Here is a 23,770-nt window from a genome sequence, read left to right as displayed (position 1 = left end):
AATATTTATGCATGTATTTCTGTGAAACCTATATTTGTTGTTAATGGAGAAAAAAACAACAACAACTGTGCTGATCTTCCAACAGCCGCCGCACATGTTTACATGCTGATTGTGTTTTAAGTCAGCAGATGAATTGGCATTCAGAGGTACTTACGCGCACTAAAATGTCTGATTTGCGAGTTGTAGCATCTCCTCAACCCTGTCAACTCATTTTGATCTTACTTTAGTAATTTGACTTGTGTTTTCCCAAGGAAACATGTTGACCTACACATGCACAAGAAGGGCCATATTGCAAGTATGCCTCCAGGCAAAAATAGTTACTATGGGGTTCTATTGGTCTTTTTTTTCAACTATGCAGATGTATGTGTGCATATATATAAAAATAATATAATATATATGAATATATATATATGTATAATATTTGTGTCTGCACACACGCTAATGAGTGATGATGCTGCGGTACATGTTCTTTTCTACTGTATCAAATGGAAATGAGATTATAGCTTTTTGGTAGCTCTTCCTGAATATTGTTCCTATTTTAAAAGATTGCTTGAATAAAAAGAAAATGAAATATAGATTTTCTTTTCAAGCTGATGTGTTAATTTATTGTATGACTTGAGCTAAAACGATGCAAACCTGCTATTTTGATGATGAAATTGCACATAATATAAACTGAAATACTAAATGGAATGATTTGAAACCTTTAGGGGCAATATTTGGTACTGCAGGGCATGAATTTTCCACCGATCAAGTGCCACGGTTTTCTGCGCAATGCCCATCGTGTTGACATTTCGAAATTGATTGCTTCTGTCTGGGACCGGATCTCATCGAGACTTTGCACGTTCCGGCCACATGGTGTCGCCATTTTCCCAACCGTGGCGATAGGCGCCCGCCGAGCCTGTAGGCGGACCAACGCGAAGCTAGGCGAGCGACAGTCAGGCAGGCAGCATCGTCAAAGCCGACATCAGATGCAGACAACAACAGTGTCAGATCGGGAGGGAGTCGCGTTTGTCTTTTCCGCTTGTGATGGATGTCGTGTAAAAGGTGGAAACAGCAGCTCCCCGGCGCAATATACCTCCAAGTTTCAGCCCCATGAAGGAGCTCCGTCCCGGCTGAGTTTGGGAGATGGGAGTACTCAACATTGCAGACCAGGTACGCCGACAATGATCGCCGTCTACTTGCTGGAATGTTCTTCCGCGCAGCATAGCGCGGCGTTCTTTAGAAAGACTGACTTTTTCCAATATTTAGTTATGGGCATGCTAGCATTTCTTTAAATTAATGTTGGCGCCGTTGTTGTATCAGATTTGAAGCTTGCATTTATTTGCATTGTAGAAATGTCCCCGACATGTCTCCAGGCTCGCTCCTTAGCTCACGGCTAATCATATTCTTTTTGATCAGGCGAGGTGACTGGCGACACTCGGGCCCTGTGCAGGCCTCGCTGTGGGCTGCGTCTATTCGCTGGATGCCTCGTTCATTTCAAATAGTAGCTGCAATATTCCATGTCACGTCGCCCAAGTGTAAAAGATGCAACAAAAATCAAATCAAAATCGCAAAAAGATTCTGCCGGCTGGATTTGAATATGGTTTAGCTTATTGAATAGAATGGGAAGGCTTATCGTCACTGTACGGTACTGATACGAGGAAGTTGGGCTGTAACATAAGAACCATGGTGACAGTTGTGTACTATGTTGCAGCCTCCTCTGGTCCAGGCCATCTTCAATCGTAATGCTGAAGAAGTCCAACAATTATTGCACAAAAAGGAGGATGTCAATGCACTGGTATGTTTGTAGAGCAACGGGACTCATCGCTGTTTAACACGGGCTAAATGTGAAGGGGGTGGACCCTGGTTTTGATTCTATTTTGGATTTGAACAGGACCAAGAGCGCCGTACGCCACTTCATGCTGCTGCCTGCATGGGTGATGTTCATATCATGGATCTCCTCATTGAATCAGGTCAGAAACCTGCTATGTTGTTCCTTTAAAAATGATACATATGTAGAGGATTTGTTCTAAACTTACCGGCCAGAATCAAAAACGCAAATGTAGTGACTATATACATTAAATTTCATGGGTTTTTATTTCTTTCACATACTATAACATTGAACATGACATTAACGTAGAGTATTTAGTATAAGAGCGCGTGTATTGCCACCACGCCCCACTCGCAAAGCGTCGTCGGGATGGATTTCTGCTTTGTAATTCATTATAATGTCTGTATGGAGTGTATGAGATGGTTCAAATGCTAATTATTTTTAAAAATGAAATATAGATATGAATTTTTGTATTGACTCGGACGTCGTTGATCTTGTCGTTTGCTGCCAGTGAGTTATACTTTGAAGGCGGATCTATTTTATAGTGACTTTTGACCATGAGCCAATACAACCAATAACATATGGGCAAAAACATCAAAATAGAATATTAATGACAATGCGAGATAATGGCTGCTTTCCAAAATGGTGAGGTCACTTTGAGAAGTAGCCCAACTCGTTAGAACAGCAGAAAGTCGAGGATGTTGACATTTTCCCCAGCCCGTCCCGTCGTTTAGGTTTTTTTTTTTACTTACATTCCGCAAATATGTCTGTATAAACTGCATGTACTCTGCAGTTCACTGGAGAGAAGTTCAAGGCCCAAAATAAGTTGTGATAGGTTTGCCAAGCGCTTAATATGTTTTGATATTAGACTTTAGATGTGTAAATTATTATGAGACACTGCTGAAAAATTGATGCACGCATTACCATCTCATTGCAGCGGGTGGCAAAAAAAAGTGTTATCAGTGTAATAATCGTGTAACAATGTGTTCGGAATACTGCATATTTGACTGTATTCCTTTAAATCAGTTCAACTTGCTGATACTATTTGGCCACCATATAACCCCTTTGTACCCTCAGGTGCCAATGTGAACGCTAAAGACCATGTATGGCTCACCCCCTTGCACAGGGCAGCTGCCTCCAGGAACGAAGTAAGCAATACGATGTTTTTGTTTTTTTGCAAAGGACTCATGACCTAATTCCAGTGCTTGGAGTAATTTATTAGACCCACAATGTTGTGCTATAACTTTTGCATCCGTCGTTATTCCTAAAAAAACATCTTTCTCTATGCACTGCTATAAATCACTAGCTTTTTTCTCAGTATGATATTTTCAATTTTCAACCCTCTAAACCTTTAGCTTTAAACTTTAGTTATTGATTATCGTCTTAACGGTATAACAGTATTTTCGTTGCTTAAGCCAGTTGATGAAGAGTAACGTTTTTTGCAATTAAATGTTTGTAGTATATGATCCTGCTGCAGTTATTTTTGTGTGTGTTGTAAAGCCACAAAATAGTAGTTTAAAATCCTGTTGCGTTGTCTTTTGTGTCCACAGAGGGCCGTGGGTCTGCTTTTGAGACGCGGCGCCGAGGCCAGCGCCCGAGACAAGTTCTGGCAGACGGCGCTTCACGTGGCCGCGGCCAACCGAGCCACTCGCTGCGCCGAGGCTTTGCTGAGCCAGCTGAGTAACCTGAACATGGCGGATCGCACCGGCAGAACTGCACTGCACCACGCCGCTCAGAGTGGGTTCCAGGAGGTGAGGCATGCACCCTGGGTGCTCTTTGCACACATTAGCCCTCGCAATAAGAAAAGATAAATGGAGAATCTCTGCTAGATGGTGAAGCTGCTGTTAAACAAGGGAGCCAACTTGAGTGCCATCGATAAGAAGGAGCGTCAGCCCATCCACTCTGCTGCTTACTTGGGTAATTTAACAGAATACTGGATACTGTACAAAATTCTCAGCGGACCTGGCTTTTGGATTTTCAGTCTTTCATTGTACAGGAGAAGACTCTGGTTTTCTGCCTTCTTGAAAGCACAGTACATATAATATATTAAAAAAAAAACTTGTTTATATGAATGTTTTGATGACCGTATTTTTGTCACACCCGCCAAAACATAAACAATGCCGCCTATATTTACCTTTATCAAGTGCTCTTTATGTCCATGCAATGGCAGGACATGGGGAGGTTGTGAAACTGCTGGTGTCACGCGGCGCAGACAAGAGCAGCAAGGACAAGCAGGGCTACACGGCTCTTCACGCCGCCGCCGCCAGTGGCCACATCGACATTGTAAAATACCTGCTGAGGATGGGGGCGGAGGTAAACAATAGTGCCGCAAGGTTGTATTATTTGGGATTTTTCCTTTCAATTTGAAAAAATGCGACTTACCTGTGGGGCAAATTTTGCGTCCTCAGATTGATGAGCCCAACGGATTTGGGAACACAGCGCTCCACATGGCTTGTTACATGGGGCAGGAAGCCGTAGCCACCGAGCTGGTTAACCATGGCGCCAACGTCAACCAGCCCAACAGGTGTGGCTACACGCCTCTGCACCTGGCTGCTGTTTCCACGAATGGCGCTCTGTGTCTGGAGTTGCTGGTCAACAACGGGGCTGATGTCAACCAGCAAGTCAGTATTTATTTTTTGTCATACAATTTTGAACGCCTGGTATGGTTGGGGGATGGGGCACGGGGACAAAAAAAAACAATTATTGCATGTTACAATGTGTTTGTGGGGAGGGCATTTTATCTCAGTCAAATGTCGACTGCGGTTTTTGTTACCATGACAACTATCATGCTGCTTGTGGGGATGAGAAAGCAAGTGGTTTCTTTTGCCCACTAATATTTAGCAACCCTTTTTTTGAACTCTTGCTACTTTTCATCATACCAGCCTTGCCTTAAAAGCAAATTAGAGAAATTGCATGTCACTGTTTAGCACGATATAGATCAAGTCAAAAAGATTCAATGACAGGTTGAATTATTTGAATTTGCAGTTTATGGGTAGTAATAAAACAAACAACAAACTATAGAAGATGAAGTGATCCACTTCAGGATAACCAGGCTGCAATAGATTTACTGTCCTTCTTTATTCGCAAAGAAGAAAATCTGATTACAGCTTCCTAATGATAATCACCCTAAGCCTTTGATGCTGTCACACTTCTAAGTAGAAAGAATTGTAACAATACTATAGTCGGAAATGTCCCATTTCTAGAAGGACATTTTTTTAACTGCTCACTAGGCTTGAGCGATGCATTGAATTAATTTGGATCTATTCCTATTTTAATGCCATCATTTTAAAGTTACTAATTATTAAGTCTAGCTTTCCCCATCCTGTTGTACCACATTTTATCTCCATGGGATAGACATGCACAAAAGAGTGGGGGGCTTTTTCTGACCACATAGCACTCACACGATTGTTTTATTATTTTATTGCTTTATCACTCCAGTCATGGAATGCATCCACAGTAGAGCAGCATAAGGGTGCAAGTACACCTTAATGCTCTACTTGGGAAAATTGGTAACAGTAGGAAAATACATTTCTCTAAGCTTTAAAAAAAATGCAGCAAAATAGAATCGATTCGGTTAGCTTAAGGCTATATTGTTCCGAACTCCTGCTTACTAATGTCAATATATAAAATATCTCTTGACAGCGTACCTATTAAAACAACAACCACAAAATAGTCCTGTTGAATGGTTACTTCGCTGACTGAATACAAACTGAAACTGTATTCTGTTCAGATCCTGATTGTGTCTGAAAAAAAATGCTATTTTCCCCTACAACAGAGCAAAGAAGGGAAGAGCCCCCTGCACATGGCAGCCATTCATGGACGCTTCACTCGCTCTCAGATCCTCATCCAGAATGGTAATTACCTTTTGGCTCTTCATTATTAAAAATAAATGGGTTCTTTTTCTTACTTTTTTAGTTATGTACTGTATTTTCTCGCATATTTGCAAAATGTGAATCAGGGGCCGTCTTGTGAGAGAGAAATTGTAAAATTCAATAATTTTAAGTCCATTGTAAGAGTGCTTCCTAAACGTGGTGGCGGCTAATATGCGAGAAAATACGATGCCATCCATGAGTTTACTGCAACATGCAATATTGATGTGTGTTTTATTCACGGATTGTTTAACTCGATTCTTTTTGTATGTGGTCAGGTGGTGAAATTGATTGTGTGGATAGATATGGCAATACTCCTCTCCATGTCGCTGCTAAGTTCGGCCATGAACTGCTGATCAGCACGCTGATGACCAATGGAGCAGACACGGCAAGGTAGCAAAGAGGCCATTAAATAAAATGCGTAATGTGTTGTCCAAAAGTGCCAAGTGTGATTGAGAGTTGAATGTTACTCACCAGACATTATGAAATGTGCTGGTCAAAGGACAAATCGGTATTTGACAAATAATAATTTTCTTTTCTTTGGGACTTTTCTAGACGCGGGATTCACGGAATGTTCCCCTTGCACTTAGCAGTGCTGTATGGGTTTTCGGACTGTTGTCGCAAGTTACTGTCCTCAGGTTTGTGACAGAGAAAATCAAACTCATGCAGTTGAACCACTGTTGTACATGTTCACGGTCCAATTATGAATCTGTTGTCTTCACAGGTCAGCTGTACAGTATCGTCTCCTCCATGAGTAAGGAACACGTGCTGTCGGCAGGGTTCGACATTAACACTCCTGACAACTTTGGGAGGACCTGTCTACACGCTGCTGCCTCTGGAGGGTAAGAAAGTGTTGTCTAAACATAGCTTTGGCTCCAAGACAAGGCAGAGGGTCTTATTGTTCTCTCTTATCTCAATGACATCATCACATTCTGAATGCTTGGTGTGCAAATGGTTTTCCTTCTTTGATCTGTGCTCCTGCAAATAAACACATCCTGGACAAAACAGACCCTCCTGACCTAAACGAGCTATTGCATCCCCTTTACAACCTTCTTCAACAAATGGAATGTTCATTGACCAATAAAATGTTAACTATCTGTGATCCCACAGGCTATTCTTTTCATGCAGGTTTAACTGCAGTAGTGTAAATTGTATCAATGTCCCATTCGCATATTCTGACAGGTCCAACCTTTTTTTTCCCACCATAATTCCTTATTTTTTAAAGAAGTAATATTTTATGTACATGCACACTGCTGGCTGATTTTTGAAAAGAATACTCACCAATTCTCCATGGTTGTCTAATTTTTCTTCCCAGAAATGTTGAATGTCTGAACTTGCTCTTAAGTAGCGGCACAGATTTGAACAGGAGGGACCTAATGGGAAGGTGCGAGCAACCTTTGTCAGATTTCTTTGCAACATTATTATCTGCTCTCTGAGAAATAAGAGCAATTAACCATTTTTGCTGTCTCGCTCCTAGGACACCATTACACTACGCGGCTGCTAATGGGAGGTACCAGTGCACTGTGACCCTGGTGATTGCTGGGGCTGAGATCAATGAGCCTGATCAAACTGGCTGTACCCCTCTGCACTACTCTGCAGCCTCTCAAGCCTTCAGCAGGTGAGAACAACAATCAGCCACACAAATGTGTGTGTGTGAATGTGAAAATATTCCTTGGCATGGGCCTATATTTACAAACATGCATACATACTTTTTATATACGCACTTTGCAGAGATGACTGCATATTTCCATTTTGTTGTACCTGTGGAATGACAGTTATTTCATTTTAAAGTGTTCGGTTTTTGAAAATTGTGAAAATGTGCAAAAGTATTAACATTTTAGCTATGCGGCAGGTTTGATGTATTTTTCTGCAGAAACAAATGTGCTTTGATTTGGTCTTTTCAGGGGTGATGGTAATTTTTATGGGAATCATCAGCAGGGTGAAGAAGAAGTGAAGGAATCCTACTTGTGAGTTTCTAGTGCTCTTCCACAAAATCTTTGTTTTGTTGATAACATAGTGACTTATTGTGTGTTTATTGCAAATGAACAGCTGCTTGGAGCATCTTCTGGACAATGGTGCCGATCCTTCGATGGTCAACGCTAAAGGTTACAGCGCTGTTCACTACGCAGCTTATCATGGAAACACACAGAACCTGGAGTTGGTATGACCATTTTTTTTCTCTGTCCAAAACCAACATTTCAGTTGTATTTGTCCTGATTGAAATGGCACTAAAATGTCATGCCCATTTGCTAAGGGAAACGACAATCATCAAAAAGTGACTTTCAAATATTTCAGGTACATTGCCTCCCAAGTCAAGGGGTTTATTCAGCAATGGGGATTAAAATCCAACCAAACTAGTGCAACATAGTACAAATAACATTTTTCGCATTGCCTGTTTTTTTTTTTATGTAATGAAATTGTTTTAAAAATGTTGCTTACCACACAAGAGTTACACAAGCCTGTTTTGTAGCTGTTGGAGATGTCTTTTAATGCACTTGGAGACATAGAAAGCAGTATTCCTGTCAGTCCCTTGCATCTCGCTGTGAGTATCTTTTGAGCATTCCTTCCACGTTGGCTCATGACATTGTCAGCTAAAATGAAAGCAACGTGACTGTCCTTCCTGACAACTCCTTTGCGTGCAGGCTGACAGAGGTCACTGGCAGGCACTGCAGGTACTAACCGAGACGGCAGCCTATGTGGATATGCAGGATGCCGCTGGCCGCTCCGTGCTCTACCTGGCTGCCCAGAAAGGCTACGCCAGATGTGTGGAGGTGCTCTTGGCTCAGGGTGCTTCATGTCTTCTTAACGACAACCGCCTCATTTGGACCCCGATTCATGTTGCGGGTAGGAATGCATTTGCATCAGTTCTGCGATCAATATTTATATTGAATTTCAGTGAGCCAGACAAATTAATTAGCACTGCTAGGTCTCTGAGGCCTGCATTAATAAAAACAAAAAAGTAATCTTCCCTCGATTATCGCGACTTAACTATTGCGAATTCACTTCTTTGCGATTTTTTTCCCGCTATTAATTGTTGAAAATCTTTTTTTTAATATTTCATTTGTCCTTCAGCACTGAAAGAAAAGAATATTATTCATATTATTATCATTTATTTTTTTTAAGTTCATAAAAATCCACGCTGAGACCCCTAAGCAGAAGCCACTTCCTGTTTTCTGTTTGCTACTAGGACTTGGCACTGAAGAAACAATTTTTTTAAAAAGGGTAGTCATAATAGGGATGACCTTACTTCTCGATTTTTCAATTATCGCGGCCCTGTCTGGACTACATTAACCGAGATATTCGAGGGATTACTGTTTGTTTTACTGGGATTATTTGTCTTTGATGCAATTCATTTAATTGTAGTGCTTTCATTGTCCCGATGCTGTATGCATTTGTTATTTTGTATTTGTTGAAAAACTTCATAACATGCAGTATGTGTATTTTAATGACAGAAGCTTTCCCAAAATCATGCTCAGTAAAATGTTTTACTTTTCTACAGCTGCTCACGGATATTCAGACTGCCTGCACAAGATGATTGAATGCGGGGAGGAGGGTGACCTCGCCAATGTGGCAGACAAGTTTGGCCAGTGAGTTCTTCTGTGTTTCATTCTAAATAACAGCTTCACGCTTCCTTCTGCTCTGTTAAACAATAAAACTTCTGTTTTCCCTAACTCGTGATGCCACGCAGGACACCTTTGATGCTCGCCGTTCTCGGGGGTTACACCGATTGTGTCCGATTCCTGTTGGCAAAAGGGGCAGTTCCAGATGCCAAGGATAAAAGAGGCAGCACAGCATTGCACAGAGGGGTAAGTCCAAACATATGGATGAGCGTGACCTAAAACTATAGTAACATCCAGGTTATTATCATTGTGGTTGGATATAGTTACAAGGCAAAGATTCCAAGTTGGGGAGCCACTTTATTTTACTTAAAAAATGCTGTTGTACCCACTTGTTATCATGGTTGGTACACTTATTATCAATGCTCATTTGTTTTAGGCATTGTTAGGCCATGATGATTGCGTGTCAGCCCTGCTGGAGCACAAAGCTTCCGCACTGTGTCAAGATTCCTTGGGTCGGACGCCCATGCACTACGCCGCATCGAGGGGCCACGCCGAGATCCTGGGAAATTTGGTGCAGGCCGTCACGGCCACAGCGGAACTACAAGACAGACTGCTGGACAATAAACAATTTACTCCACTGCACTGGGCCGCATACAAAGGTTTGACTGAGTTCAAACTACCTAAATACTGTAATTCCTCCTTTTTTGTGACACAAAGTCCTTGTGTTTCAGGGCATGAAGACTGTTTGGAGGTTTTACTTGAATTCAAAACATTTATTCATGAAGAGGGAAACCCTTTCACTCCCCTGCACTGTGCGCTGTGAGTTCACATATTTGTGGATTTGTGTCATTGTGGTCATGCACAGATGTTTTTAGACACAGTTAGCATAGAAAAATCTTTGATACAATATTTCAAACTGTCAATTGTAGTTTAAGAAATAACCTGGAATCTGTCACGATAATCACCATAAGAAAAAAGCTCATGGAGTATTTTACGATGATAAACATTGTAAACAGGATGAACGGCCACAGCGGTGCTGCAGAACGGCTTCTTGAATGTGCCGGCGTCCACATGATTAACACCAGAGATGCCAAAGGGAGGTAAGTCCATGAAAACCCTATGTTTTTCCTTTTTGTTTTTTATGCATGAGGTGGTGCATGACAATGCCAAAAATACAGTTTTTTAACAAACCTAATGATAAAAGTACATGTTCAAAAATGTTGTTGTTTTTTCAATCATTTGCATGATGCCATTTACTCTTTTTTAATACTTAACTTTAGTGTTGACTAATTAGGAAAAACGAGGAAATGGTAACCGTTGCATAGATAAAGCTGTTTAAGACCTCAGTTTTAAAGGATGCTGTGCGCAACTGCAGGACACCGCTGCATGCTGCTGCTTTTGCCGAGGATGTCGCAGGTCTTCAGCTAGTGCTTCGCCACGGGACGGAGATCAATGCGGTGGACAACAATGGACGTTCTGCTCTTATGGTTGCTGCTGACAAGGGACATAGTGGCACCGTGGGTGAGTCATTTGAGGGTCAATTATAGACCCGATGCGTCTGCCATAGTTTAATGTACTGGGTAAACATGCAGTCTTGTGGGATAATTATCTGATCCCAACTGAATTTGTTAGCCGCTCTGTTCTTGACTGTTCAAGCTGAGGAAATGTTTACAGACAAGATAAGAATAATAATAAATAATCTGATTGCTTATGTTCACTCAAGATCACAATTCGTGATTTTTTTCTTCAGAATGTATTGTAAATGAGAAATCGTGTTGTATGAGCATTGAGAGTTTAGTTTTGCATGTGTAAAATGACAATGTCTCCATTTTAATTTCTTTTCTAATGGTTGATTTTGGGGAATGGGGAGAAAACATGAAAATTATTTTACCTGAAATTTCATAATAGGTTTTCCCACACCAAAAACATGGCCATATACTCAAATACGATATTGTCATACCTTGTCTTTGATTGTCGGTGTCTAGCCATCCTCCTTCATCGGGCGAAGGCTGACCTCACTCTGCTGGATGAAAATAGGAACACTGCCCTGCACCTAGCCTGCAACAAGGTACATCACTTGTGATTTCTTTGGTTCTCTCAAAAATGTTTCTCAGCATATCTCATTTTTATCCGTTTTCTGACCTTCAGGCCCATGAAATGTGCGCTCTGCTGATTCTGGGAGAGATCCACAGTCCCACTCTTGTAAACGCTACCAACAGTGCTCTGCAAATGTGAGAATATAAGATTATTGATGTTGTGGATAAACTGGTGAAAACTTAGTTTAATTCAAGCTGTTTGAAAGGATACATATGAGCTATTCATTTTGTAATTGATCTACTCTCTAGGCCCCTCCATCTCGCTGCCCGTAATGGCTTGGCCACAGTGGTGCAGGCACTGCTGAGCAGGGGAGCCACTGTTTTGGCTGTGGATGAGGAAGGTGAGCACTATATGCATGATGACGTAGGCTTTTCATATTGGTGCCGCAATCATATCAAGTGCAGTTTTGCTCAATCTACATGTCTGGGTCCTTCATCGATTGGACCACATATTGTTCAGATGCTTAAACACCAAGAATAGTAATCTGAGTGTCATCATAGGCTGTAAAGTTACAATGTGTCACATGAGAATTTGGGTTTCCCCTATTGTGGGGGTGTTTTTACAGTAAAGTTTATTGACTCATTCAACAAAAACAGAAAAGAACAGTGTTTTTTTCCCCTTTTATCTATCAATAGACAAAAACAATGAATGTGCATTTCATAGCAAAATTGACAATGTATTCACAAATAATAAACCACCATCCGAGATGGAAGATTTTTACATTTGTCACTAGCTAGCTTTCCTTAGAAGAGTAGAGGTTGGGTTTTCATTCTGGACTTTCTTCTCCGCCTCTCATTCACCAGGCCACACCCCAGCCCTGGCGTGCGCGCCCAACAAAGACGTGGCTGACTGTCTGGCTCTCATCCTCTCCACCATGAAGCCTTTCCCCCAGCTCGACCCTTCCTCCTGCTCCTGCTCCTCCCCTGGCGTTTCCCCCTCACCGGGCCTCAACTTGCTCAAGCACTGCGGCATCACGGCCACCTGCGCCTCGCTGCCCAGCAACGGCCTACACAACGGCTACGTCAAAGATCGCCACGGCGCACCGGTGGGCGTCGACGGCTGCCTGTCCGAGTGAGGGGGGGGGACGGACGTCGGCGCCGGCCGGGCTCGGTCATGCTGCTGTCACTGTCATCTACCACCAGTGGGTGTCTCCCTTTAATGTGGCCAAGAGGACCAGGAGAGCACCCGCCTACATATCTATTCTGTGTATGTATGTACGTACGTATGTCTGTGCCTGCGTGTGCGTGAGTGTTTGGTCTTCTCTTGAGGTGCAGTCAAACTTAATATGCAATTAGAACCCCATTCCTCCATCCCAGATTAGTGCTTACGACGTAGAGGCTCGTTGCTCTACAAGGCCACGCTGATCAAACGTAAGAACCAAACGACCGCAATCTGGCCACGCGGAAGTCATTCGAACCCTTTAATAGCATCAGTTACGTAACGGCACTGGAACAAGTCTCACCGCCATATCGTTGAGTGAACTCATATCACGTAGGTGACCTTGTAGAGGAGCTCCCGGCCTTCCCAAACAAAAAATGATCAAAGAGTTTCCTTTAGAGATGTTTCCCCCCCTTCCCCTCTTTTTTTTTGTTTTAATTGTACATTAGCTTAGTTGTTTTTTGTTTTGTTTTTTTAATTAATTTTATTTTAATGAAGGAAACCACACAAGGGAAACGAAAATCAAATTAGCTGAAAAGTGCAATGCTCGTGTACGACAGTACAATCCGAAAAGGGTCACAAAGATTCCGTGGTGTACTTCTGAAACATACGGCTCCTAACTTTGGCGGCATCAGAAGATAATTAGGCGATGCCGCCGAAGCCGTACATTAAGCGCGCCTCCTTGCAAAGGAAGGCCACGCCGGCCGGCTTCGGCTCCGAATGCCGACGCTGACATTTGAAACATCCTAAATGTTTGTTAGGCTAGAATGTTTCTAAGAATATTGTATGACCAAAGTTGATCAACACTACTATGGCTATAAAATTATTTATTTGAGATGAACTGTACTGTACAGAGAGAGACAATAGATCTTGATATACCTCGTCAACTCGTTTAGCAGCTGCTCCATCATCTTCGCCCAGGGTCCGTAGGCCTGATGTTTTGTTTTTTGTTTTTTTTTGTAGGTCAGCATAACTACTGTAGGATGTAGTGAAGTGACCGAGGCCTTGTTTATTCATTAGATGAAGGCTTTACAAGTAATATCTGCCAACAACACCTCATCAGAGCGTCATATATCTGAGCACATAAATGAACAAGCCATTTCAATTTCTTTCCCATCTCTTGAACAGTGTTTGTGCAAAGATTTCAGAGTTAGCCTGGTCTGAGCAATAGTTCAGTGTGGCGTTTTAGGCCTTTTTTCTTTTTATTCGCGTACGTGTCTCGTTCAGTGTTGAAGGATTATTTCTCGAACTTGTCTTAATAGCTTCTAGCTCTCGGTGGTCGTTCATTTGAAGCGTATCGTCAGCTTATTTTACTGCCTCCATTATTATTATTTGGCAACTTATGAGCAATATTTTTCTTTTGGCCTTTTTCGATTATTTTATTGAATAGACAATCACTGTCACAAGGGCTTTTGTTTCCCTGGAATGTGTTTGGTTTTCCTTTCGGTCTTACTCTGTGACAGATGACCTGAAGACTAAACGAATGGCTTTGTGTGTTTTGGGCATTTTAAACCGTCTGTGTCAACACAAATGCACTGGATTGCCTTTAACGGCGTCTCATGGAATGCCTTTTTCGACCCATGCCTTCCGTCTCTTTTAGTTGGACTGCAAAGTGGCAAAAGTATTAGTATGAACCTCTCCTACCCGGCGATACCCCACATTTCCTTCTTTCGATAGCACGAGTCACAGTCTGGGGACGAAAACATTCATAAATTTAAAAAAAAAATGTCCCAGAGACTGTGGGCAAAAACATTCAAAAGTTTGTTTTAAAAAAAATGGTCACAGAAATAGGAGACATATTTGCTTTGGCTGGCACATGTTGAAAAGAAGTGGCATTTGAGTGAATCTCTTTTGGAAAATGAAGCGCTAGGAATTATTTACGTTTAGTCAGTCCCTCGGAGTGTTCTAAATCTACTTTGGCATGGCATCTTTATTGGTAGAGAGCAGCTCCAATAAGACTGAATGAACAGCACACATCGGTGCTTCAAGAGTTGTTAAGGCAACGATCCTTTTCACGCAAATATGCCCATCCAGAGTCCTGAGTTATGGATTAGCGAATATCCAAAAATGTTCTTGCTGGGTTTTTTTTTTTTTATTGTTGAATTTGTCTCTTCCTCCTATTTCCGGTACTAAACATACTAAATGCATACTAAAGATGATTGTATCGCACCGTCAGAGCTGTTAGCATTGTGTTTTCTTTAAATTTGTCGTTATGTGATTCATCTCCTCCCCGTGATAACTTTGTACAGTACCTACTGTTAGTGAAGTGGCACAATTGCACACATTAGTTGACCAGATGGGTGAGGAATAAGACAAGCTGAATACCCCCCCCCCCCTTCCCTTAGATGGCTACTAAAAAGTGACGCCGACTCCATTCCGAAGGAGCCTTTGCTAGTTTGCCGATGATATGAACTTTATTATTCTCTTTGGTTATCAATTTAAGGTACATCATTCGTTTGTGATCTCAGGATCTGTGCTTGAAGCAGCAAGCAAATTTAAAGAACCAATCAGAATACAGCAGGATAATTAGCATTAGATTTTGTGGATAGGGTGTTTCATCAAATTGGATTCCCTTTTAGACCTTAATCCCATAGCACTTAATTCGTCAAGCACGCACTTTCGTACATTCAGGTTCTACGTGTGCAAAATGGAGCAGATGTAATGTATGTACTTATGTTTACATGCATGTGTGTTGCTGCTGAATTAGAGGAACGGTCGGCGAGTCAGTGATTCGCGCCATGCATTGATTAGCTAAATTTGTCTCTGACAACTCGGGGCGCTGTCCACTGACCGTTGGCTTTTCCATCTCATTTTTGTGTGTGCAAGTGTGAATATGTGTATGAGAAAGAGAGAGAGAGAGCATTCTATGAGTGGCTGCACTTTGTGTTTCATATGCCAGACAGACACTTGAAGTCAAGTAAGACGACTCGACACACCTCGAGTGGGATCCACAGAACCGCCACACACTTTGGCCATTTGTTTGTGGATGTCTGTTCTGGCAGGGAAGATTTATTTTCTTTTTCCTCTAATGATGTCCAAATATGACCAGTAAACGGAGCCTTTGCCTCCCTGCAACTATACAATCTTTAGTTGGGACATAGTAGTGTTCTTAAAGATGCTTTGTATGTAGGTTTGTATTCGTAATTAAGTAATTGCCCAATTGTTGTGCATGTGGATGGTCCAATGGTAGCAATAGTACGAGTGTGAGATAGACTGCATCGCCATCCGCTTAGCCGAAGTCATCGATGCCACCCGTGGATTTGAAATACAAATGAGAATTTCTACGCAATCCCAGCTATTGCCAAAACTCTCCTCCCGACAGCAACAGTTTTGCATTCGTTCAGATTGTTTCAGTCTGACCATCCAATCTGAGCCACGACTGAAATGAATGTCAGCTCGGAGTTGGTTTTTCCTCGGGCATGGCGATTCAAAGTAGTGCGCAATACACGGTAGCTTGGACACTAAGCTTCTTCTTTTAGACTCTGTGTTGTGGCCTACCTTGAACTGAGGTGCTAGCTACATTGAGGTTGTTGGCTCGGAATTTCCATCGATTTATAGTGACGCCAACTCTTGATGGAGGTGAAATTTGACATCCATTTCATTGAGAAGGCCTTTTAAACTGGAACAAAACAAGATAAACAAAGGTCTACAATTGAAAATGCTCGCCTATGTTTGGAATTAAAAAATGCATTGGCGCAACACCTATTTAGTGCCATAGAAACCTTTATTTGCCTTTAGATGTAGCTCAAATTGGTCAGTAACTTGTTCCTTTATAGACACAATTATTACAATATTTATGTTTGGACTTGCATGTCTTTGTATCGTGTAGGACAGCGGTATGATTAATATTTGCATGGGATAGTTGGATATAAGAACTCAGTCAGTAGAGTTTTAGAATTGGACAGCCTAGTTTTTTTGTAATGGCAACGCAATGCAGCGGTTGAGTGTTAATCAAGGTGCGTGTCTGTCTCCAAAATTATTTGTTGATGTCATAAAAATTTCGAGGGGTAAAAGTATGGTGTTTTCAGAATTTCTTTACCTCTTTGGATGTCTCACTTGTTACTTGAAATACTACTAAGAATATACTAAGGAGAAAAAAATGGCAAATTTCAATTGAACTCTGATCCACTGTTGAGCCTTTTGCCTTAAAAGCTTTAAAAAAAAGGTTTTTGAAAAAATATTTTTTAAAAAAGGATTTGGGTCCCTGAAAAGACCTGACACATTACATTAGCTGTGTTTGGTTAGGGAAGGGACAGCTAAAACTGGCATGTTGGCCTACTGTTGTCAAAAAGCACACAAATCTATGGAGGGAGCACATCATTGAAGGTTGCCATGGTTGCAGAGATTGACCCAGAGAAGGATAATGCCATATTTGCCATTTTGAATGAATAGATTCTGTATACACTTGTGAACAATCAACTTGGGTTTCTGCAAAATGGCCACTAGCAGTGCGCCTCGCATTATTTACACAGAACCGATATAAAATAACTTGCATTGATAATAGATCAATAACTATTTAGAAAAACAAATGCAGCTACTTGAAAAGTCCAGACTTACGTAATTGTGCTTAAACCAGCCTAAACCACTGATGGATATTGACAGATTGTCACTAGCTTGCGTTCCCTACCTTTACCAAGTTACTTCTTGCTGCACCTTCTCGTCGTTTTTATCGGACCTGCAGTTTTACCTCATCCCGCGTGTGGCGACACCAACTTTTACTAAGCTCCTTTTTCCTCGCAACGGTCTTCCTTTCACGCATGGCAAATTCACGCTAGCATGAAAGAAGGATTTCTTTTGATTCTAGGAGAGGTCAAGAAAGTTTTTGTTTTTTTTCCCCCATAACAGTCAACAGTCAGTTGGTTTACCTGTGCCCGTCCTAAAAGATAAAGGGTATAGAGTAGAAAGGTAGCTATTTCTGTCGAAAAACAATTTCGCACCACTGGCCAACCACGTTATTCGCCAAGACTACATTCCCTTCCCCTCCCTATCAGTAGGACCTGTGTACTATCAAGCAAAGCGGTGGCACAGTGCCTTTTATTTGTCACTACCGAAAGGTATGGTCTTCCATTTATACTTCCCGGAAGCCTTATACATACAATAGAAAAATGAAATTTCACTGAACCGCAGGCTTGCAGTTCATCCAACCCTCATCGTTCACACTCTGCCATCAGATCTGTTTGGTTTTGATTTTAGCTACACTACATTGAGGGTGGTGTAAATTGCACATTTCTGGGAAATCTTTTGGGCACGTGCAGCATGCAAATGGATTGGAATCAAACGCGATGAAAGCACGAATCCAAAGTTGTGTTCACCCTTCCGAAACCTCGTTTTAAGGAGCTTTGAGGATCCGTTTCAATACAGAGTGGATTTGACTATGGGATGCATTGATACCTTAAGCACCAAGGGTATAGTAGCATAACCAAGACATCTTGAAGAAACATATTGGTGTTCGGAGAACAAGGTCTTCGTCCAAGGTGTCCTATCATTGAAGGATAGCATGAACAACACTTATGTTGGGGGACAGCGAACCGTGGCACCAAAAACAGGTCCAATCGGTGCATCCCAAGCTTGACTGTCCCTAAACACAAACTGTAGAAAGACAACCGTGTGGACTCTCTGAGCACCTTCGGAGTCTTCTCGCCTTTTCGGTATCCGTTGCCGATTTCCGGCTCCGCAACACACTTGGCGAAGCAGAGTTACTGTTGTGTTTTGATTTGCGTGGCGTTTAGACTAGACCGAGTACAAGTAGGGTTGCAGTAGTAGCCGGTGTGCAGTGTTAATAACCGTGTGAATTGTACTCTAGAAGTGACGTCACGTGTCGTCTTAACCGAGGCATGAGTCTTTTTAAGCTGACCTCGTTTGGAAATAGACAAAAGATAAAAAGTGCAATAACCTTTTGTTTGTCGTCGTTTCCTCGGTTAATTATTTAAGATGATTTTAAGTTGAACACCAAAAGTCACTCAGCTATAGCAAATAAAGGATTTTCACCTGTTTGTTTTCAGAGCGGTGGCGTTTGTCTATGTCGAGTGTGTGAGTGTTTGTGTGTGTGTGTGCGTGCTATTCCGTTCCTAAAACTGTGATGCAGCTTTGATGAGCAGCCTGCTTGGCGGAAGCACCGTGCACAAGTTGGTTGGTAGATGCGATGAGCGTGTGGGTGTGTTTGTATATCCTTATGGAGGACACTATTGTAATTTGGAATCTTTTATTCCTCCACTTATGGTCTCTTAGCTGGTAGCCATGTTCTTTTGCATGTGTAGATGTATATGCAGCCTCCTCCGTGAATGAAACATTTCTTCAACAAAAAAAAAAGGAAAAAAAAGTTTAGTCCTGCTGTCTGTGATATATGCGGATAAAAGGAGTGTTGAAAATGCCTTATTTGTGTTAATGTTGAGCATTAGGGTTTTTGCGTGTTCCTCCCTTTTCAGCTTGTACAGTCCAACTCCTGAGATTTATATCTACTGTATAGCCTACTGTACGTATTTACACACTTTGTTACTTGGAGTTGATTGTGGTTTTGATTTTTTTCCGAGAAACATTCCCCTCGAAAGTGCCGTTTGTTTTCACCAGCAGAGGAGCAGTCAGTGTCTTTTGAGGGAAATTGCAAAGCAAGGTCTTGCTTGCTCGCGTTCATTGTTGAGTTGACAACTCAGGCTGGATTTACATTGCAGAGCTAGCGTGACACAATTGACTACACAATTACAAAGTAACAACGTCTTGATATTTTTGATTCCGGTACAAGCAAATCCAGTACCGAAACAACATATTCAGCAGAATTATTTGGATTTTTGCTGATACAGAAACCAGCTTATACTGGATTTACAGCCACTTCTTGAACTTTTCCCCATTTAAATGTTTAATTTTGGCCCACTCGTCTGATCGGAATTTCAATTCATCAGCACACACGTTTGTTTGAGTGTATTAGGGTCACGCCACAGCATTTCAATTTGATTTAAGTCTAGATTTTGACTTAGCCTCTCCACAACCTTTATTTTTTTTTTTTAGGTCATTCTGATCTTTTATTTGTCTTTTTGGCTTGTTGGGGAGCTGCAGAACCCAAGTGCACTTGAGCTGGAGGGCACGAGCTAATGACTGAACATTCTCCTTATGGACTTTTTTATTTTTTGGGGGCTAAACAATAGATTTCATGGTTCCCTCATTCACAGCCAGTCGCCAGGCCCTGAAGCATGAAAGCAGCCCCATACTACCAAATTACCACTACTGTGTTTGACTGTTTGCGTATTCTCTTTTTGAAAGGCTGTGTTAAAAAGATTAACACCTTCCAAAGATAAGTTCTACTTTCATTTCATCAATGCCTCCAATATTCTCCCAATAGTCTTGGGAATCTTTAGAATGTTTTTGTTTGCTCTGCGAATCATTATTTTTAAACAAGAAAATACTTTTTTTTTTTTTTGGTGAGCAGTGGTTTTGGCATTTGAACTTGCCATTTTTGCACCGTCTCTTCTCATTTGGTCATTCAAATTGACCAAAACTGCGGCATTGGAGACCCGCAGCTCTACAAATGTTGTCCTTGGTTCATTTGTGACCTCGCAAATGTTTTGTCTCTGTGCTTTTGAGGTCATATTTTTTTCGCCACTGTTTCATGTTTTCACCATTTGTGCCATTTGCAGACTGATGGATGTCAATTATTTCATCTTGAATTTGATTGGGCATTTTGTTGCGGCATTCTGAGCTTTTTTTGGACAACGTATTTGTATCATACAGATCCTATTTATTGATCAAGCAGATTTGGGCTTGAGTTTGATCTGTAGTGTAGTATTTAGCTTTTCGCATAATACCATTAGTATGAGTTTCGTTCACGACAATCTTATCAATCGGAGCAATTTTTTTTTTTGATTATTTGGTCAGATAGGCATTTCCCTTAATAAACGCAATTTAAAAAACTTTATTTCCTCTATACTTGTTCAAGTTAGCTTTGGCTACAATCAACCCGCAGCTCGTAAAGCGTAAATATGATTGAAACCTCTGCATTGTAAATCCAGCTTGATAGAAATAAGGCCGTAAGGATTTTCATTTTTCCCTTTTCTTTCTATTTGATTTTATTTTTTTGAAGCGAGCACCTTTTTAACCGCGTGTTGTAAATCGCCTCTTTGTGCTTGATTCCTCTAAAGCAGAGCCATATTGGAGAACTTGTCCCTTAGGAGCCCCCATGAATGTGTTTTGAAGAATAGCCTACTGTAGGAAAGGATGTAAACCTGCATGTCCTGTGACATTTTAGGAGTGCTCTTGTGTGCGGGTCTTTGTTTCACGTGTTGCTTTGGTTTAGTCACTGTACGTAGATGTCGCCACCTCATTGATGCTCACAAGCTATCAACAATCCTCACAACTGGACTTGAAGCAGGTGTCGATCTGCCGCTCGGGCAGCCTTAAGTCTAAAAAGAAACAGGTAGAAAAGGGGTTGCCTGTTTTAACTCGGGAGTGGCTTATCTAGGGGACATACAAGTGAGCCCTAATCAGGACTTTAATGATCTTGTATCAGGGCATGTGATGATTTACAATCAGCTAATTTCACAGTGCACCTTTACATGGAGGAATTGTACACATACACACACACACAAAAGTTGGTGCATCCACCCGACATTCCAAAGTTGACTCCATATTCCGCGGTCCTGTCTGTCTCAATAGGCTTGTTAGTGTTTTTTGCTTTACGGGTGAGTGAAGTGGCCCCGTGCGTGTGCTTGTGTGCCTGCATCAGTGACAGGGTTCCCTAGTTAGCCTGATTACCTCATTTACAATATCTGCAAACCTACTTGTTCTACTGTGCGCTAAAAGGAGTCAATGCCATCACCAGCAGCAAGACCTGTGATGACTATACAGGACCGACCAGTGTCGATGTTAGACGATTAGAAACTGGGAGAAACTCTTAAAAGATCAGCTTTGGTACGGTTTTGAATTTCTTTGGAGGTGTTGTCAATTCACAATGCAGCTCATCGCGTCCAATCAAGCGAATCGAGAATTTTCCGATTCTTGACAGCCATATTATCCTATTAGAAATATCTTTTTTTTTTTCTGAATCAAAGTAAAAAATACTTGGAGTGATTTTGTTGCATTTGATTTGTAAATTGGTCTATGCCAAATAGAGAAATCGGCTTCTTAGGATCTGACATCTTTTTATGAGTAAGCAGCTTAGTACACTCCAATGGCGTATTAATGGTCAGGCTTTTTGGTGAAAACAAAACTAGTCAAGTCAAACTAAAGTTTACTTGAGGTCAGACGTAGCAGGCAACAAACTTGACAGGCTGTCCAAGTTTGCCTCTGCCAGATGAGCTGCCGTAGTACAAGTGGACTCTCCCACCTCGTGGATTTGAAACAAACCTTGGCGTTTTGCAACATGTGTTGTTCTCTGTAGCATTTCTCCTACCTCCTTGATTTTGCAGCTTTGAATATGCTTTGTTTGCCCAACTTGTTCCTACTAGAAGAACTCGCCAGTATGGGAATAAAAGTGAATTTTACCCGAAGCAATGGTAGTTTAAAGAAAAAAAAATGTATACTTGGTTGTGTTTGCACGTGTTGATGTTCGGGGGTAAACGACAAAAAAAACAACACATTTATGAGAAGCATTTATACGAAAAACACCACTGGAATGTGAAGCCAGACAATGTCACAATGCAGATTATGATGATAGTCCCCTTTAACATTTAAGTGGAGTACAGCGAACTCATCTTGTAGAAACAGGCAACCATTTATTGGCTTTTAGACCCCACCCACCTCAAATCTGGGTTTCACATCTGACTTTAACTGTAATTTCATTCTGGAACAGTATTGAGTAGTACCCTTGAATGTGACAGTGTCACAAGTTGTCGTCGGTGTGACAATGGAAGGGTGGATTTGTGATTCGGTACCAAATGGTGAGACCGTGAACGCTCTCCGTGCCGTTTTTGCCTTTTGAACCCATCTGCTCATTCTGCGTTCTCACGTAAACCATGTTGTGCTTGGTAGGCGTCCTGTCTATGCACCCGGCTCAAGCACCCTGCGTTCACTTTGATAGAAAGGGGTGTAGAACAAGGTTTTGAGGTCAAATTAACCCGCATCCAACAATCTACGTTGCTTCCAACCCTATGCATCCACCCCCAAAGCAAGACAGGACCGATCTGCCCCCTAAACTCATCCCAACCGCTTCCCCCGCATCAACCTTCAAGCAATTTCATTTGTTTCCTCCCACTTAAGTTTATTCGACAATGCAATCCTGAAAGCACTTTGCCTTGTTATTCCTTCGTGTGAACATGTGAATGATGGTTTGTTACGAGAAAAAAAAAAAAGGTTAAATATGTAAATGATCATTCACTGTTTTGGAAAAAACCTGCATTTGTCTTTCTGACATTAAAAGAAAAAAACTATTTAGTGACATTCAAACCTATGAATCTATTTTATAAAATGTTTGCTGCAGCCAATTGGTCTCGTCATTCAGTATTGTGGCTTAGGGTTGTTTGTGTTCAATAAAGTGCTATTGCTAAATATTTACTGTCTGCTGTCTTGATTTGCAATGTATACATAATGTATAACACTAACACGTAACATTTTTTCAATGGTGTTCGATTTTCTGCGTGAATGTATAGGATGTCACAGAAAGCTGTGTTTGTAAGCAATGTGATTTTTTGTGTTGAAACTTTATTTTCTCCATTAACAGAAGTTTAAGTATAGATATTACAAGCAGGAAGGCCCGTAAATGACGTTTGTAAATTACCTGGAAAGGTGTCCTACCTTAAGACCAATCAGCCACGCGGTGCATTTAGGCACATCATGTAAAAACAACAATTCATGTTCAATCATCGTCTATTAGGAGCCAATAGACATTTGTGGCCAACATAAAACGAATCAACTCTTTATGAAGTATGGTTTGGACAAATGTAGCGAGAGATTCCTAACATACCCACACACATGCATCCATAAATCATGCTTTATGCATAAGGATTATAGATGAGAAAATAATTGAATTCAATATGTATTAAGAATCAAGGTATTGCTGTTTTAAAATCCATCTGAAAACAGTATAAATGAACTTTAGGATTTCAACGAATTTAAGCAAGCAATTGGCAAATTACATAAAATATTTTTGGTTTTTTTTTCCCAAACCAGTTTTTTTATGATTGAGTGCACACCAATTCACATTCACACCAATTTCTTTTGGTAATTACAGAAGTGAAAGTGGCACACGCAATGTTATATCTGGTGGGACCAGTCTGGGTTTGGCCAAAACAAAACAACCGAATGTTATGCTAAGTAATGAGCTTTCATTGCAAATGAATAATTCTGGCTTC

The 23,770-nt window shown here is 41.3% G+C and overlaps 1 protein-coding gene across 1 annotated transcript; it reads left to right on the top strand.

The window, feature by feature from the left end:
- The first annotated feature begins 930 nt into the window (after positions 1-930).
- LOC144199835 (serine/threonine-protein phosphatase 6 regulatory ankyrin repeat subunit C-like) lies at positions 931-22,969 on the top strand. Its single transcript, XM_077721741.1, has 28 exons — positions 931-1,152; positions 1,694-1,777; positions 1,874-1,952; positions 2,888-2,958; positions 3,361-3,561; positions 3,640-3,727; positions 3,981-4,123; positions 4,219-4,431; positions 5,586-5,664; positions 5,958-6,072; positions 6,235-6,317; positions 6,404-6,521; positions 6,995-7,063; positions 7,157-7,297; positions 7,584-7,646; positions 7,729-7,840; positions 8,150-8,221; positions 8,322-8,523; positions 9,179-9,266; positions 9,368-9,485; positions 9,676-9,898; positions 9,971-10,058; positions 10,256-10,339; positions 10,615-10,760; positions 11,225-11,307; positions 11,388-11,470; positions 11,585-11,676; positions 12,140-22,969. Exons 1-28 carry the CDS (start codon positions 1,126-1,128, stop codon positions 12,409-12,411), a joined length of 3,237 nt encoding a protein of 1,078 aa, XP_077577867.1. The 5' UTR covers positions 931-1,125; the 3' UTR covers positions 12,412-22,969.
- The last annotated feature ends 801 nt before the right edge of the window (positions 22,970-23,770 follow it).

This window comes from Stigmatopora nigra, chromosome 1 (assembly GCF_051989575.1).
Source record: "Stigmatopora nigra isolate UIUO_SnigA chromosome 1, RoL_Snig_1.1, whole genome shotgun sequence".
NCBI classification, from domain to species: Eukaryota; Metazoa; Chordata; class Actinopteri; order Syngnathiformes; family Syngnathidae; genus Stigmatopora; species Stigmatopora nigra.
The sequence above is the reverse complement of the archived record's forward strand: the minus strand, read 5'-3'. Positions and strand labels throughout refer to the sequence as shown.